Source organism: Bos indicus, chromosome 2 (assembly GCF_029378745.1).
Source record: "Bos indicus isolate NIAB-ARS_2022 breed Sahiwal x Tharparkar chromosome 2, NIAB-ARS_B.indTharparkar_mat_pri_1.0, whole genome shotgun sequence".
In the NCBI taxonomy this organism is placed as follows: Eukaryota; Metazoa; Chordata; class Mammalia; order Artiodactyla; family Bovidae; genus Bos; species Bos indicus.
Genome location: NC_091761.1, coordinates 96,648,395 through 96,665,314, shown reverse-complemented (window position 1 = coordinate 96,665,314; position 16,920 = coordinate 96,648,395). Strand labels below are relative to the sequence as shown.

Here is a 16,920-nt window from a genome sequence, read left to right as displayed (position 1 = left end):
TCACTTCACTCACTTGGTAGGTAAACACTCAGCACTTTATTACTCACACTGTAATGATGTGTGGAGCTGTATTTATTTACATTGATTTTGCTGGTTCTTAATAATAAATTGGCAAGGAAGGAAATTACCATCTAAAGAAGAACATATGCTGTATCTGCCTTTGTAAATTGAAGACTGATATTTAAAATGACTGTTTTTGTACATCTTTATCACAAAACAAGATGTACAGAGAAGCAAAAGCAAATTCTAAGATAACTATGTTTCTATTCTTTCAACCAATCATAGCCTTAATTTTTCCTATCCCTGACTCAGTTTTCTCATAAATAAGGCACCTTATTCTTGGCTCCAACTGCACATTTTAAAATTGCATTTAATTCTATATTTAAGAAAAGAAAAGAAAGAAAAGAAAGCAAAGTCACTCAGTTATCTCCGACTCTTTGCAACCCCATGGACTGTAGCCTACCAGGCTCCTCAGTCCATGGAATTTTCCAGGCAAGAGTACTGGAGTGGGTTGCCATTTCCTTCTGCAGAGGATCTTCCTGACCCAGGGATCAAATCCAGGTCTCCCACATTGCAGGCAGACGCTTTACCATCTGAGCCACCAGAAGGGTCAGTCAAAAGTACAAACTTCCACTAATAAGCACAACAAAAGGTACAAACTTCCGGAAATAAGATAAGTAAGTACTAGAGACGTAATATACAACATAGAAAAAGATTAGTTGTTACTGTTTTAAGTTGTGGTTAATTAAGTGAGCATAATATTGCATGTAATATGATTTATAAAAGTGAGCTTTCACGTAAATCCTACTTGCTTTCATGCACGTTATTAAACCATTCAATGAAATGACGATTTCAAGTTGTGATGGTTATCTTCTATAGTTGTCACTCCTATGCCAAAATGTTTCTGGGGAAATTAACACAAGTTGTAAAGGAAGGTAAGAAACTAAGACCTGTATAGAAGCTCATTGGAATCCTAACTACTTTTTTTTTTCAATTTTTCATAGAAAGATTTGAAAACTAGTTTCCTGGGTTTCAGAGCTTCCCTGGTGGCTCAAATGGTAAAGAATCTGCCTGCGACGTAGGACAAGCTAGAGACTCGGGTTTAATCCCTGGGTCAGAAAGATTCTCTGGAGAAGGGAATGGCAACCCACTCCAGTATTCTTGAAAATCCCATTAAGAGAACAGCCTGGTGGGCTACAGTTCATGGGGTTGCAAAGAGCTGGACACAACTAGAGCCACTAACACTTCCTGGGTTTCAGTGAGACAAACCCCTGACTTTATGAAGCAACAGACTGAGTGATACAGCCCAAATAAGATTTGATAGAGGACTGAGCAGCTGACTATAAAACCAATTCGTAAATAAAGAAAAAACAAGTTTATTAATTACTAGTGTGATCAGTGTCATAGCAAGCCAAAAAATAAAATCAAACTCAAAGTCACTGTTGAATTTTCTATCAACTTTATAAACTTCTACTAATGATGTGAGTACACAGACATAATTTTGATTTGAAGGCAAACTACAAAAACTATTGAGAGAATTACCAAAGTACCTCCCCAAAATATTAAATGTATCTTTTTTTATTTTAGTAACTGGTAGTCAAAGATAAGGGGACAGCTTAAAACCAAACTGTTTTCAGAAATAAAATTTTATTCACAACAATTAGAATTTCATAATAAATAAAGAGTAACAGTAAATTGACCCTTTGTCTTCTTCAAGGTTGTTAACTAACAGGAAATTCAATATCCCTTACTTTACATTTTTAAATGTTAAGACAATGTTAAGGCAAAACAGGCAAAAAAAACTTTCTTATTTTAGAGGGGGAAAAAAACCTTCAAAGTTAATCTTGAGCCACTTAGTTAATTTTTTCCCTTTGCTGACCACCTGTTCATTTACAAATTAAAATAACAATTGTTAATCTTGAGACTTCTTAATTTTAACCACATATGAGTTTTAATTTCTCTTAAACTATAACAAACAAACAACATTCTTTCTCCATATCACATTGAGTTAGTTCCTGGTTCAGTAATCCCTCTAGGACTGAAAAGGCATTTTGGAATGTGAGTTGAATCTTTTTTTTTTAATTACTTATGCCAAAAGTCATTCTAACTATTTCCTTCCAAAAGACATGGTAAGTCTACATAATTAGCTTGTAATTTGTAGTGTTAAATACAGCCAAGATGGTTCCATAAATTCCTTTCTGTCATTCTCATCATATGATCTAGAATTATAAATCAAAGATGCATCATTATGGATTAGAAATTTAAAAATCAAAATTTGTAGAATGGAATTACAGTTAAATCAAGACACTGGCATAAGACATGATGAGCACAGCAGTTCTAAATGTGTAAGGCAAGCAAGGTATTTCCCCCAAAGAATCCTCTCAAGAATCTGGTCTAAGAACAGTAACCCTAAGTTAAACGTGAAAAGTTTGTTACCACTGGGAGAATCATAGACTTGATTTTAACGATTTTCCTCAATAAATAATTAAAGAGAAAGGAAAGATAAAGATGGGGTGGGGAGAGATTATTCCAGGAAAAGAGCTGAAAGAATGCTGATGACAGGCATGACACAAAGCCCTGAAATCCATAATCCACTTGAAAAGGAAAGGAGACAGAAATGCCTTACCCCAGCCTATCAAGGTGAAGCCCCACAGGTACTTGGTGTCCGAAAAGAATGCCACAAAGATTAAACTATGCAGATAGAGACCTTCCACCAAAATCCAATAGTAGTTTGTAGCCAAGAAGTAAATAAACATCACAACAGCCATCTTGCACCCAATCTGTTACAAATAAACCAACACGGCACCATATTAGAACTCCTAATCATACTGTTTCCAACATTAGACCACTAAAAAGCAGTTCCTCCATTTCTTTTTTAGAATCTAAAGTCTCTTATACATGGGGAAGCCAAGACTTTTTAAAGAGGCCAGAACAATGTTATTTAAATGTAACATTTTTAAGACTGCTGGCTTGATTTTATTTTCAAAATAAGATTTTTTTTTTCCTTTAGAAGTAACAAGAAATCACCTTTCCTCAATTTATTCAAAAAAGAATACTTGATCATCAGAGAAAATTAGGAAGGTACAGAGAAGAATAAAGAAGAAATTTATCTATCATTCTACCATGAATTTATTTTATTCTGGACTTTGTTATACTCCAAAAAGTTAAATGGCTTACAACACTAAACATTTAATGTGCCTTATGAATCTATGGCTTGGCTAGGTGATTCTACTGATCCGGGAGAAGCTCAGGTAATCTTGACTAGATTCACTCATAGAAGTCTACCTTCAACTGGCATACCATCACACCCACTTCATCCTTCATTTTAAACAAGTCACAAAGCCAATGCAGAATTATAATCAGCAGGGACGACAGGGAATTACAGGGAAAAGGACAAAGATAACTATGGCATTAATTCATACCATCAAGAAATCAGTCTACTCTACCTAATTTCCAGATATACCACTTCAAGGTGATAATGCTTTCCATTAACTGAATGACTGGGTAATTCTACATACTTAATAACACTAGGATATCTAAGAGCAAAATCAAGTACTATGGAATCTTACACGGGAACAAGTCTTTGGGTCTTTAATAAAGGAACTAAATCCCCTGGGTTTTTAAATCCCAACCTTCTAGTTTTGCAGGTAGGTTTTGCTTTTACTTTTAGAAGTGGTGAGCCATGTAAGGGGTCATGAGGAAAACACTTACATATTGTGATTTGTCCACAGCAGGCACTTCTATGGAGCTTTGTAGGTCATCCTGCAGTATCAGGGACCGCAGCTCCTTTACTCCTATGTGAGCATGGACCACTCCGTCCTTGACAAAGATGCTTGCAGCTCTCAGCATGAAAGACACAAATAAATGCATGTGGATATAGTTCCTAGTACAATGCAGTCGTCTACGGAGAGAAAATATTTAGTATTTAGATTTGAATAAAATTAGAAATGGAGAAAGAAAATACATAAATGAGCTCAAACTACCCCCAGAAAGAATATAATAAACCTGAACAAAAAGAGCAACAATTGGAGTCAAAAACTAAAATATAATTTTTTGAGAATTAATTTCAAATATACCCTGATCAGCTACCATGTTTATCCAGATTATGCAGTGTTAAATATTATACTACAGTATAGTATTATAATATACCATTATATTATATGTGCGTACATGCTAAGTTGCTTCAGTCATGTTCAACTTTTATGTGATTCCATGGACTGTAGCCCACCAGGCTCTTCTGTACATAGGATTTTCCAGGCTAGAATACTAGAGTGGGTTGCCATTTCCTTCTCTAGGGGATCTTCCCAACCCAGAGATCAAACTCACATCTCCTGCATTGGCAGGCAGATTCCTTACCACTGACGCACCTGAGAAGCCCCTATTTCTTCCTGTATGGTATTGAATCATCTAGAGATTATTTAAGATGAATTTCTGTCCCATGCCACCAAAATACTTTGGAAAAGGTGAAATAAGCCTTCACATCATGAATGAAATTTTTTCTAACTCCTTTGACAATACTCTGCATCATTTAGCAAAAATAGACTGCAATGCAGACACACTGTTTTAATGGTTTAATACCGCATTGAGGCTTTAAGTCTTTAAACAAACAATGAAGAATAACCCTGAATTTTTCATCAAAAAAAACTTATCAAAGTCAAATAATATAACACAAGGTTGAATTCAGAAACGCGTGTTTAGGGAAAGTATCTGGAGGCACAGATTGTGAGAGGTCTGTGTCTTTGATGAATAAGAAACAGACCTGCCCCTTCACGGAGGAAGGGATTGAGAATTACTCACCTGAAGTAACCAATGATGAGAATAGCCACGGCCAGGGATGCAAAGGAGACAGAGTATCCAATAGTGTACATGACATAGAGGCGTTCAAAGAACTCTTGCTGCAGGGCAAGAGATTTAATCAGAAAAGCATATTTGATGGAGGTAAATTAAGACCGTGCATTTAAAAGATAGGCAATGTGTTGGCACATTCATATAATATATAGATTATTTTTACGGCCTTCTTTTTACTCCCCAAATTCAAGTCAGGGTTAACATAAAATAATTGGCATTTCTTCTTGCTTTAACTCAATGTTTCAAGATTCACTTCATAGAGTTTTTGCAGTGTTCATTTTAACTAGTTGGAATTGTATATCTAACGTGGTATTTGGAGTAAATAAAACACATTGAAGGATGATTTTAAAACTAGTCAAAAGGATATATCACTTTTGGAATATTATTTCTAGTTTTCTTTCACTTTTCTACCAAGCTGTATTTTCTATGAAAGCAAACTGTGCAGATTTTAAATGAGCAGTTTGATGGGTTTTGACAAACTGAGTTCTTTGTGCCACTAGCTAGTCAAAAATCCACCCACCATCCACCCCCCAGGTTAACTACTGTTCCAGTTTCTGTCATCACAAATTGGCTTTATCTATTCATGTACTTCATATATTTCTTGACTCTTCTCAGACTTCTTAGAATTATGTAGTGTACACTGTACACTCCTTTTTGTCAAGACACTGTTATGATATTCACTGATATTATTACATGAATCAATAGTTCATTCCTTTTTCTTCTTTTGTATTTCAAAATGACTATAGATTCAAAAGAAGTAGGAAAAGACAGTACGAAAGGTCCTCTGTACCCCTTCACCAGTATCCTCCAATGCTCGCATCTAATTACACTAAAATACCAAACTAGGAATTTGGCATTGGTACAATTCAGGTGTTTACAGTCTGTGTCATTTTATCTATCACACATGAAAAAATTTTTAAATGTCTCTGCAGTCGAGCTACAGAAATATTCCATCACAACAAAGATCTTCCTCCTGCTGTTCCTTTTACAGTCATACCTACCCTCTTCCTCTCCACCATCCTTATCACCCACCAAACATTAATCTGTTTTCTATCTCTGCAATTCTGTCGTTTCATAAATGGAGAAATGAAATCCTACAGAACATGAACTTTAAATCTGGCTTTTTTCACTCAGAGTAATAACCTCAAGATCCATTCAGGTTGTTACTCATACCAAGTTTGTACTTTTTTATTGCTGCACAGTTTGTGGCAAATGATTAGAATAATTAAGAGAGATAACTAAACTAGGGCTTTCCAGGTGGCGCGAGCTGTAGAGAACCTGCCTGCCAATGCAGGAGACATAAGAGACACAGGTTCGCTCCTTGGGTCAGCAAGATCCCCTGGAGGAGGGCATGGCAACCCACTCCAGTATTCTCGCCTGGAGAATCCCATGGACAGAGGAGCCTGGAGGGCTACAGTCCATGGGGTCACAAAGAGTCGGACATGACTGAGTAACTTAGCACACTGCCTGGTATGTACATAACCACCATTATATTTGAAATGAGTTTCAGACTTTGTAGATAACATACAAAGTTGGGTCATGTTTCTTATAGACTCTTCTAATTTCTGTTAATTGGTATCTTAAGATATTTGTTTTTAATATAACACTGATATAATATTAAGGCTAAGTCCATTTTATATTTTTATTTTCTGTTATGTTTTTCATTTCTGTGTTTTAATTTTCTGGCCATCCCTGCATTACTTGAACAATTTGTAGAATTCCATTTTGATGTATATTTTTGGTGGTGGCTTTTGGTGGTGGCTCTAGGTATTACACTGTATGACTTAATGTGGAAGATTTGATCACTGAATTTTCAACTTTCTTCTTTTCTAATTAAGTATTGAGAGCTATAAATCTATCTCAACATCTGCTTCTGCTGTTTCCCACAGTCTTTGATATATATTGAGCTTTCTTTTTTTTTTACATTAGTTTTTTTTTTAATTTAAATTTATTTATTTTAATTGGAGGCTAATTAGTTTACAATATTGTATTGGTTTCCATTTATCCAAACTTTTGTCATTGGTCACATAATTTTCAACTATTTATGAATTCTCTACATATTTTAGTTGATTTTCTATTGATTCTTTTGTGGTCAAAGAACATACATAAGCTGTGTAATTTTAATCTTGAGATTTATTGAAACTTGTTTTATACCCCAGTGTATGTTCTATCTTGATAACCTTTGGTGAGTACTTTAAAAGAATGTGAATTTTTCAATTATTGTGAATGAAGTAAAGTGAAGTGAAAGTCTCTCAGTCGTGTCTGACTCTTTGCAACCCCATGGACTGTAGCCCGCCAGGCTCCTCTGTCCATGGGATTCTTCGGGCAAGAATACCGGAGTGGATAGACATTCCCTTCTCAAGAGGATCTTCCGGACCCAGTCATCAAGTTCTGGGTCTCCTGCATTGCAAGCAGATTATTTATCACCGACTAAGCCATCAGAGAGAAGAAAATGGCAACCCACTTCAGTGTTCTTGCCTGGAGAATCCCAGGGACTGGGGAGCCTGGTGGGCTGCCATCTATGGGGTTGCACAGAGTCGGACACGACTGCAGTGACTTAGCAGCAGCAGCAGCAAGCCATCAGGGAAGACTCTGAAGCTCCTAAACACATATATATTTAGGATTATTTCCTCTTGGTAAATTGATTCTTTATAATTTTAAATATTGCTCTGTCTTGGTAATGCTCTTTTTCTTGATGTCTACATTTCTCAAAGACAGCATACAGTTGAGCAATACTTTTATTATCCATTCTAACAATCTCTGCCTTTTAAGAGAAATGTTTAGTTCACTGACCTCAAATACGATCATTGCTGTGACTGGGTTTAGATCTAACATATAGGTATTTGCATTCTATACGTCTATCTTTTCTCTGAGCTTCTGTACCTATTTCCTTACCTTTTATTGGGGGTTGGGGAATGGGGAACTCAATCAGGTATTTATTAGTATTTCACTTGTGTTATCTTTTAGCAGTTACTATAGAGACTTGGTTATGCATCTTGAACTTATCAGACCTACATTTAATAATATTGAACTATTTCACCATATAAACAGATATTTGCAATTATGTACCTAATTTTGCTCCCTTAGCCTTTGTCACATCTAGATTTTGTTCTACATAATTTATAAACCCTAATGAGAGGTTATTATGTTTGCTTTAAGCAGTCAGCAGACTTTTAAATGAATTAAATTATAGATATAAAGATGGATATAAACATAGCAATAAATAAGGATAGGTATATAGTTCTGCTTATTATTTTAGTCTGTCATTTTTATCCACATATGTATCTGTTCTGGTACTCCTCATTCTTTCCTGTCAATCTTTGCTTCCATCTGATATATTTCTCTCCCATCTAGAGAATTTTTTTGAGCATTTCTTATACAGAAGTCTGATAAAGATGAATTTGCTCAGATTTGTTTCTGTCCGAAAAATATCATTATTTTCCCTTTATCTTAATGCATATTACCACTTTTAGATGTCATTCCATTGTATTCAGGCCTCTGTTGTTTAACTAAACGACAAGCATCCTTTTAGTTTTTGTTCTCCTGAACATCACGTGCACTTTTCCTCTCACTGCTTCTAAGGTTTTCTTCTTACCTTGATTTACAGCATTTTAACTATGATGTGTCAAAGTACGGTTTTCTTTTTATTTAAGCTGCCTAGGGTTTCCTGAATGCCTGGGACCTGTGATTGATTTATTTCACCCACTTTATAAAATTACTGGCCATTGCCTTCTGAAATATTTATTTTGTCCTATTTCTTCCCCCTCTTCTTACCCCTAATTTCATATATCATAGGCAATTACATATTATCTCACAGTCTCAGATGGTTTTGTTTATTAAATTTATTTTTTCTCTTAATGTGTCACTTGGAAAATTTTTGTAGCCTTCAAGTTCACTATCTTTTTCATTCTGTGTCCAGTATTCTATTGAGCATATCAAACAAATTCTTCATTTTGAATTGAATATTTCAATTCTAGAATTTCCTTTTTTTTTTAAGTTTTCATTTCTCTGTCAGTTTCCCCATCTATTTATGTACTTTTTTCACTAAATCAGCTAACATATTTATGAGTCATTACCTGGAAATTACAACATCTGGATCATCTATTTTTTTTGCTTTGTTTTTACTCTAGATTTGGGGTCCCTACTCTGTAATTTTTATTACATTATGGGCACTGTAAGTAACAGAAGAGTTGGGACTGAAGCATATAATATTGAGGCAGGAGGCAGATAGGCGCCCCCCTCCCACCAGGGTAAAGCAAATTGGAGATTCATTTTCTATTGACCAAAACTCTAAGATAAGAATAGCGGGACAATTAAGGGAGGAGGCTGGACCCTGCACAGACCACATAGTTCTCATTTCCAGAAGTTGGGAGATCTCCTGGACCACATATGTGCAGAAAGGGCCACTTGGAGGCCAAAGGGGAGTCATGTCAAGGGATGTTCCACCCAGACGCCTCTTTAGTAGGATCCATCTTGGCTAAGAGATGCATGTGCACACATGGGAGGATTCTGAGATATACCAAATATGGACTGTGAACCAGGCAAATCACAATGATTGACCAAAGGAAACCTGAAAGAAATATGAAACTGATATGCCCCATATTAGTGATTTAAACTGCCATGAAGGTGCAACTCAGTGACTTTCCCTGCGTGTCTATTCCACATGTACTGTACTCTTCTTCTCCTAGTAAATACTTTACTTGCTTCACTACTTTCCATCTTTGTGGAAACTCTTTTCTCCAAAGCCAAAGGGCCAGGGCCCTTGTCACTGACCACTGGTCTAAGTGACTAGGATCTGGTGCCTTCACCGCTGCAATCCAGCCCACGTCTGGCTGGAAATCCAAGTCCAGCCCCAAGCCATTGCAGACAGAGGCCACCTGAGATCAGTATTAATAGGCTGAAAAGGGTAGTCATCTTCTTCTATCAGGCTTCTTGGGTAATGAGGATGGATTACTTTGTTTTAATCTGGGGTTGGGTTTGTTGTAGTTTTTCTCAGTTTGTTGTTCTTTCCATGATTCTGTTTATCTTGGTTTTAGGTTTTGAGAGCAGAACCCCAAATTTTCCTTCAGTAGATGAGAAGGCAATGGCATCCCACTCCAGTACTCTTGCCTGGAAAATCCCATGGACGGAGGAGCCTGGTAGGCTGCAGTCCATGGGGTCGCTAAGAGTCGGCCACGACTGAGCAACTTCACTTTCACTTTTCACTTCCATGCATTTGGAGAAGGAAATGGCAACCCACTCCAGTGTTCTTGCCTGGAGAATCCCAGGGAAGGGGGAGCCTGGTGGGCTGCTGTCTATAGGGTCGCACAGAGTCGGACACGACTGAAGCAATTTAGCAGCAGTAGATGATGGGATCTTAGCACCAGCAGCCTCTAGCGGCCATTATTTGCGGTTTTGTCCATCTGAAGGTTTTCTAAGCTGCAGAGAAACTCTTTATCTGCTTTCTGAACCATCCATCAGCTATATAAAATTCATATAGCCTTTAGACACAAGAATATATGATAATTTCTACAGTATGCTGCTGTTTTAAATATAATACTCTAAAGAATTTAACAACCTCATGGCCTCTCATAAGCATTCCCTACCTTTTTTGTCTTTTAATTTCACTTTGCTGTGAATTTCACTTTGCTCTCTAGCCTGCCCTGGGCTTTCTGCATCTCAGCACATGTTTGTCCATTATGCTGCTCTGCTCCAGTTCTCGGCTAGCCACTGTCTCATTTTAGATGAAGACCTCTTGTGTCTAGAAAAGATCTTTTTCAGCTCTATTTTATCAGGCTTTTCACTCACTGAGATTTGTCATCTTGGGGGTTTCTCTCAGCTTTCCTGCCCTCCCTCAGCAGTCATGCTGTAAGTGAGGGCCCCAGATACCCCAAGAGATATCTCTCAGCTCCTCTGTTCTGTCCCATGCCTTCAGCTAACAGCTACCTCTCACCCAGTGAGGGTCCTACATACATCTTGGGAAGTTTCTCTGCGTCCACCTACACTGTCCCCAGCCTTTAACTCACTGCCTCCAGAAACTCAGTGAAGGCTCATGGGTAAGAACTGGCTGATGGGTAATAGCTTACCCTGACTGGGCTTCATTTCTTGGAATTCTAAGCCTTTATTCTAGTCCTCGTCTGATGAAAGTTCTTTTAAAAATGGTTCTTTTCTTTTTATCCCCTTCTATAGCCTGGTTGCTCCTCTTCTAGTGCAGAAACAGGGATAAATACAGCCACAGGTTTCTTCTGTCATAAGAAGAGGCTTTCCACTTTCTGCAATTAGCTTCATTTAGATTTCTTGGCATCTTCAGCTCACTGACAGGCTTTTACAAATTATTAATGTTGCATCTTACTCAGCTTATTCTTAATGCTGCAACTTCTCACATGCTGACTGGAAGCAGAAGACTGTCTCTTACTGCCTTTTTAAAACATTTATGACATATTTTCTCTTAATAAAATGTTAAACTTCTGTAGAAAATATTTGGATAATGTGTAAAATTAAAAAAGAGAGAGAGAAGGGGAAAAACTCCATAATTCCCACACAAGCAAAAAGAAACACTGCATTTCATATATTTCTTTTCATTCTATTTCTGTTTATCATTTCCCATTGTTTTGAATATTTGCATTCCCAGTTTATATACAACTTTATTATCTGATTTTCTTCCAAGTAATTGAATAACAAAGGGATTTCCCAAGACCACAAACTCTTTACACAAAATATATATTTCAGCTGACTTAGCCAATTCTTCACTGGAAATTTAAATTCTTCAAAACATTCACTATAATAATTAATGGTTCAATGAACACTATTCCATTCAGTTTCCCCCAACTCCAAATCTTTATGCTTGAATCTCAGAAACAAAATTATAAGATCAAAGGACAAGACCCTCTTGAAGTCTATTAATATATATTGTTAAATTTTTGTCCAAAAATTCATATAGCCTTTAGACAGAAGGATATATAATAATTTCTATAGTATGCTGATGCTTTAAATATAATACCCTAAATAATTTAACAACTTCATGGCCCCTCATAAGCAATCCCTGCCTATTTGTCCTTTAATTTTTGAAATCGTTTTCTGGACAAGATTATTGGAGTGGGGTTGCCATTTTCTCCTCCAGGGGAACTTCCTGACCTAGGAATCAAACCTACATCACCATGTCTCCCACATTACAGGCAGATTCTTTACCACTGATCCACTGAGGAAGCCATCCTCCCTTTTTTTATTAAAAGTAATTCTCTCATTTGTCAAGTCAATGATACGAAAATTATTTAAAGAACAAAACAATAGATATTTTAAAAATCTTTGTCTTATTTTCCCTATAAAAATGTGGCATGTATTCTAAATTCACTGTTTTTACTTTTATCTTTTGTTTCTTATACAAAAATTCTGATTACAACCATAATAATTAATATCTCATAAGTAATATCATTTTGCCCTATAGCATATCAAAACTTTAGGACATATTCAGTTTTCTTATTAAAAGATTTTTTACATTTCTTAAGTTTTCTCAAATTATTACTTAAGGGTTGTAAACAACAGAAAACACTCTGTATTTTTAATTAAGGAGATAAAATTACTTATGGCTAACAAAATTAGTCAAATTTTTCAGTTAAATTTTAAATCATGTTCATATAAAATAGTATATATTTTGGATATTTTACTTTCCTTTGATATTTTGACTCTTGGAATACAGAATAGTCAAAAAGAATGGTTGTAATATTAGAGTTCAATGTAAATAAAATCATGATATAAGGTTCGATGCACCATACTGGATGCTTGGGGCTGGTGCACTGGGACGACCCAGAGGGATGGTACAGGGAGGGAGGAGGGAGGAGGGAGAAGGGTTCAGGATGGGGAACACGTGTATACCTGTGGAGGATTCATGTTGATATATGGCAAAACCAATACAATATTGTAAAGTTAAAAAATAAAATTAAATTTAAAAAAATTTTTTTTAAATCATGATATAATTTAATGCCATTTAAAAGACTTGCATTTGTCATTTAAGCCACAAATTTATAACACAGAACACTAAACATTGTGAACGTTTATCTATTTCAGTGAAATTGAAGTTATTTTAAAGTGTTTTACATTAACTTGGCTTTGGCTCCACTGTAACATAGACAATAATCTCCTCACATTAGCTAATTTTATCTAAGAAGCATGTCAACAATGAAATACAAAACTGAAGTCTTTTAGCAACTTACTAAAGCGTCCTTAAGGTGGTAGGGTTTTGTGTTAGAAAAAAAATTAAGGAAAGAAGTCCTGACTAATAATGCCTAATCAAACAAGGAACTCTCCAACTCACCAATTCTCATGCCACTGCTCCTCCTCCCCCACAACCAAAAAGACCACCAAGCATAAAGAAAAACGTCTGATGTTAGGAGAGTTATGCATTATGACTGTTCTCAGGGGCCTCATAAAATCATTTATACTTCAACTCATGTTCACCCCTACCATCATATGACTATGGTGAAGTTATGCTCATCCCTATAGCACCATGCATTTTATAGATGAGGTTTGAGTGACAAGAATTTAAGCACGACTTTTAATCTATCTACCATATATAACCTAAAAGTAACTATCTAGAGGTTTCTGAAGTTTACATATGATTACCATATCAGAAATAGCACCGATAAAGAATGTGGAGACCAGGGCTCTGCTCTAGACCCTGTCATAGCTGAGCTGTGTCACTTTGATCGACCCCTCGTCTCTGGTTCTAAGTTGACACACATGTGTACAATTAAGGTATTATGTGAGAAGATCTATAAGACAGCCCCTTGCTCCTCTTTAACTCTACATACTCTAATTTTTCCTGTACTAATGAAATCACCTACTGGCAAATCTTACGAGATGAAAAACACATCTATACAATATAAAGTTACTCCAGGAACATATAGTGAGACAAGATGTTGCTATTCATATGTAACCAAGAAAAAAATCATGAATTATATTGCTGACTACCTATTTGGATTTTTACACATAATACAGCATCATATAATATAATATAAACATAATGTAATATAAGTGACACATAAGTATACATACATATATCTCAGCCAGGTAATTCTAACCAAAAGAAAATACCAAAATGTTTCAGGTCCTAGACCTCTCCTTAACTAGGTATCTGAAAAGCTTTCAACCTTGCTTTTATCTTTTTTGATATTTGTGTCAGATAATAAAAGAGTTTTTTGTGCAGTGGTTGGTAATCATTTTGTTTTCCTTTAGGGGCTCACAAATACAAAAATACCATTACCTTTCCTATGTTGATATCTGGTTGCAGAAAGCGAAGGCAGTCTGAATAATTAGACCATGTTTTATTTAAACTGTGCATAAAATCCCATGTTCCATTGGGGTTACAGTGTCGGAAAGCAACTCCTATAAAGATGTGAAGAAAAACACTGAGATTGCTCAGTTCTTATAGAGTCTATTATTTTTAAAAAAGGAAGTTTCTATTCCAAATGAATCATTTCATAAAAAATTAAATACCTTTATGATTGAAGTCGTAAATATAAGGAGGACATGGGACAGCCAACGTTTTCCCCACTGTTCCTCTAGGCCAACAGATGAGTCCATCCCATTCTGGGAAACAGTTTCCTTCTGATAAGGAAAAAATTAAAAAACAAATAAACAAAAATGCAGTTAGAACCAGAGAGTTAACGCATTTAAAATACAAAATCTCAAGTCACTGCCTATAGCAAAATGTAAAGCAAACTGGTAGTTTTGTAAACTAGAATGGGATGGACATATGATGCAAACATCTCAAAATTCATCCACCTAGCCCCATCAAAGGCCCATTGCTAGGAATATTTGATTTGCATAAATTAAAACTATTTAGTGATTCTAATATATATGAATCATAGCAATGAATATGTAAGAAACACCAAAATCCACTGAGAACAATTTCCTTTAGTAAAATTCTATCATAGTTGTAGTTACATTTTTTTACCCTAACTTTTTCAAATTACTGTTTAAAAATATGACACATGAAAAAGATTGAACATCACAGATAAGCTCCAAGATCTGGGTTTGCCTTTTTACAAATAATTAGTAATTTATTTGAGTCTAACAATCACTTCAGACAAAATTCTCATGAACTCTACTCTCCTCCAGATGAATCCAGAACCCTACCGCTTCTCACAACCTCGACTGCCACCCAACCCCCCATCCATGCCACCACAACTCCAGCCTTAATTATTGCAATGTCCCCCAACTGGTCTTCCTGATTCTATTCTTGTTCCCCTCATGCAATAGCCCAAAGGCTTCCCACCTCATTCTGAGGAAAAGCCAAGTCTCTTCAACACCTAAAAGCCCCACAGGATCTGCTCTCTTCTCTGGCTTATCCCTCATCCTCCCACCCCAGCCTACACTCCTTATCCCTCTTTCATGCTGTGTTTTTCACTTGAGCTCTCTTTTTTCTTCCACTATCAAGTTTTATTTTATTATAATTTTCTTAAACCATAGGATTTAAGGACCTTGAGAGTGGGGAATTTTGTTACATGCATTTGCTATTCTGTGTTGTTCAGGACTCTTCTCCATTAGTTGTGCACAAAACTTCCAAGAAGAGAGCCCATCAGCCAGGTCATATTCAGATTTCCCCAAAAGAGACTTTTAATGATTTCTATATTCATCTTCCCTTGTTACTATAACAAATTACCACAAACTTACAGCTTGAAATAACCCAAACTTGTTATCTAGCTATTTCTGTCCGTCAGAAGTCTGGTGAGCTCGGCCAGACCCCTGCTTAGAGACTCACAAACCTGAATCAAAGACTGCTGCTGCTGCTGCTGCTAAGTCGCTTCAGTCGTGTCCGACTCTGTGCGACCCCATAGACGGCAGCCCACCAGGCTCCGCCGTCCCTGGGATTCTCCAGGCAAGAACGCTGGAGTGGGTTGCCATTTCCTTCTCCAATGCATCAAAGTGAAAAGTGAAAGTGAAGTCGCTCAGTCATGTCCAACCCTCAGGGACCCCATGGACTGCAGCCTTCCAGGCTCCTCCGTCCATGGGATTTTCCATGGAAAAACCCTAGACAGGATTAAAAACCCATTTCCTTACTCATTCCAGTTGCTAGTAGAATTTAGTTCCTTTCACTGATGACTAAGATTCTCATTTCCTTCCTGGCTGTTAGCTAAGGGTTGTTCCCAACTTCTGGAAGCCACTTGCATTCCTTGGTTCATGGCCCCCTTCCTCTGTCTTCAAAGTCAACAAGGGAGGTCAAGTCTTTCTCATGTTTTCAATCTCTTCTCCACTCTTCTTTTCTCTTACCAACTATTTTTCCTTCGTTTTCCACTTTTAAGAATCCATATATTTACATTAGTCCCATCCAAGTAATCCAGGCTAATTTTCCTATTTTAAGGTTGACAACTTTAATTCCATTTGCAATGCCCCTTTGCCTTGTTACATAACATACACAGGCAGAACATCAGAGATTAGGGTTTGCACATCTTTGAGGGGACATTATTCTGCTACCAGAAGTACCATTACAGCTCTCAATCTTTTAGTTACCAATTACACTAACCGTGGCTGAAGATTTTATTCTAGCTAAGGTGGCAGAGTGGTAAAGAAGCTGTCTGTCAATGCAGGAGATGCAACATGCAGGTTTGATCTCTGGGTTGGGAAGACCCCCTGGAGGAAAAAATGACAACTTGCTTCAGTAATTTTGCTGGGAAATCCCATGGACAGAAGAGCCTGGTGGGCTAAAGTCCAGTTCAGTTCAGTTCAGTCACTCAGTCATATCCGACTCTTTGCAACCCCAAGGACTGCAACAGGCCAGACTTCTCTGTCCATTACCAACTCCAGGAGCTTGCTCAAACTCATGTCCATTGAGTCGGTGATGCCATCCAGCTATCTCATCCTCTGTCTTCCTCTTCTCCTTCTGCCTTCAATCTTTCCCAGCATCAGGGTCTTTTCCAGTGAGTCGGTTCTTCACATCAGGTGGCCCAAGTATTGGAGCTTCAGCTTCAACATCAGTCCTTCCAATGAATATTCAGGGTTGAGTTCCTTTAGGATTGACTGGTTTGATCTCCTTGCAGTCCAACAGACTCTCAGGCTTCTCCAACACCACATTTCAAAACCCTCAAGTCTTCAGTG

At 36.9% G+C, this 16,920-nt stretch overlaps 1 protein-coding gene across 1 annotated transcript in view; it reads right to left on the bottom strand.

Moving 5' to 3' along the window:
* The window catches only part of PTH2R (parathyroid hormone 2 receptor), an 88,600-nt gene that overhangs the window by 52,283 nt on the left and 19,397 nt on the right, over positions 1-16,920 (bottom strand). Inside the window, exons 3-7 of the mRNA XM_019976128.2 lie at positions 14,320-14,430; positions 14,087-14,208; positions 4,798-4,895; positions 3,712-3,901; positions 2,627-2,780 (exon numbers count right to left, since the gene is read on the bottom strand). Of these exons, the coding sequence (XP_019831687.2) occupies positions 2,627-2,780; positions 3,712-3,901; positions 4,798-4,895; positions 14,087-14,208; positions 14,320-14,430 (675 nt within the window). The remainder of the gene's footprint in view (positions 1-2,626; positions 2,781-3,711; positions 3,902-4,797; positions 4,896-14,086; positions 14,209-14,319; positions 14,431-16,920) is intronic.